The 1386-nt window shown below is 51.7% G+C and overlaps 1 protein-coding gene across 1 annotated transcript; it reads right to left on the bottom strand.

Annotated features, from left to right (window-relative positions):
- Window positions 1-136: 136 nt before the first annotated feature.
- LOC106121914 (uncharacterized) lies at window positions 137-1362 on the bottom strand (the record flags this gene model as incomplete). Its single annotated transcript, XM_013317750.1, has 4 exons — window positions 1233-1362; window positions 870-1095; window positions 525-670; window positions 137-430 (listed from the first exon to the last, which is right to left on the bottom strand). Coding segments are annotated over exons 1-4 (787 nt in total), but the record flags the coding sequence as incomplete, so codon positions are not given.
- Window positions 1363-1386: the final 24 nt, after the last annotated feature.

The following is a 1386-nucleotide window of genomic DNA, read 5'->3' as shown; positions in this document are numbered from 1 at the left end:
AAAAAAAAAAAAAAAAAAAAAAAAACAGTTACAAACACTGACTCTTGTTTTGACAATGCGGTTTAAGGATGAAAATTGACATTTATGGGATACGGTGTAGTTTTTTTTCTTTTAGAAAGCGATCGCTCAGTCGTACCTGTGACCATGTCTTTGTTCTCGCAGGCGGAGTAAAACTCCATATTCTTGGGCGAGTTGCAGCCGACCTCGAGGCGGTGATAGTCTGCGCCGGCACAGACAGGCTCGGCCTCTGCCTGCCGCCGGCTGCGCAACATGTGCGCATCCGTCGCATTCCGCACGCTGAAGGTCGACAGCCCGGTGCGGTTCGCTCGCCCTCCCCTGTCGGGAGGTGATCGCGCGGTTCTCTGGTACCGGTGACTTTGTATACTGTACTTACCGGAGTACGGACAAACTTTCGATTCAGGGTTGCTAGCTGAAAATAATGAATTTATATTTTTGTTATTAAGAAATATGTTCCAGAATAGGATATAAAGCATATAAAAGTCACTTGATATGGTAGTACTGACCAACTAGCGTGACGTATGGCGCCGTGACCGCGTTGAAGTGGTGCGGCGAGCACGCGTCGTCCGGGCGCGAGGCGGGGGCGCCGCGCTGCAGCTCCGCCAGCTGCGCGTCCCGCCGGTACAGCACCACGCACACGTACCGCGACACGCTGATAACACACACACACACGTTACACGTCACGCTGGCATGAAACGCGTGACACGGTGACAAACAGTATACGGCATTTGAGTCAGCACATTTAAGTCGCGATAGAAAAAGACCACGCAGTATGAAATCGAAATCTCAGCGACGTGCCAATTTAAATGGTGAGTGACGTGACACAACCCAGTGATGATAGCGTGTCTCACCAGTGGTGCTGCCAGTGCGCGACGAGGGCGACAGAGTTGCCGCTGGGCGAGCTGGCCTTGACGCTGACGCAGTAGACCTTGTCGTCTGCGCCGGCGCCGGTGCGGTTGGCGATGCGCAGCGTGTTGTTGCGCGAGTGGAACGTGTAGTTGGTGCTGAAGTCGAGCGTGTGCCATGTAGATGATGACGTCATCCACGCCGGGAACTGACAGCTGAAGCGCACCGACACTGGAACACAAGAAAACACTTATGAATACTTCGGTATATTGATTGTTTCTTCCCCTCATGTAAACACAGTGGTAGGATAATATAAGGAAGAGTTACATACTTCTCTCATTCATTACAAGTAGTACAAAAGAGTGTACCTCTCTTAAGCGCCATAGTTCTGGAACCTTCGGTGGCACTGAAGAGCCCGTTGCAGGTGGCGTCACCCGATTGCGCAACGCGGTACTCCACGCCGCCCGCCGCTGTTGGACTTTCCTTCATGGGAATACTGGATCCTGAATTGAGTAATAAAAT

This window comes from Papilio xuthus, unplaced genomic scaffold, assembly GCF_000836235.2.
Source record: "Papilio xuthus unplaced genomic scaffold, Pxut_1.1 DF829029.1, whole genome shotgun sequence".
In the NCBI taxonomy this organism is placed as follows: domain Eukaryota; kingdom Metazoa; phylum Arthropoda; class Insecta; order Lepidoptera; family Papilionidae; genus Papilio; species Papilio xuthus.
The sequence above is the reverse complement of the archived record's forward strand: the minus strand, read 5'-3'. Positions and strand labels throughout refer to the sequence as shown.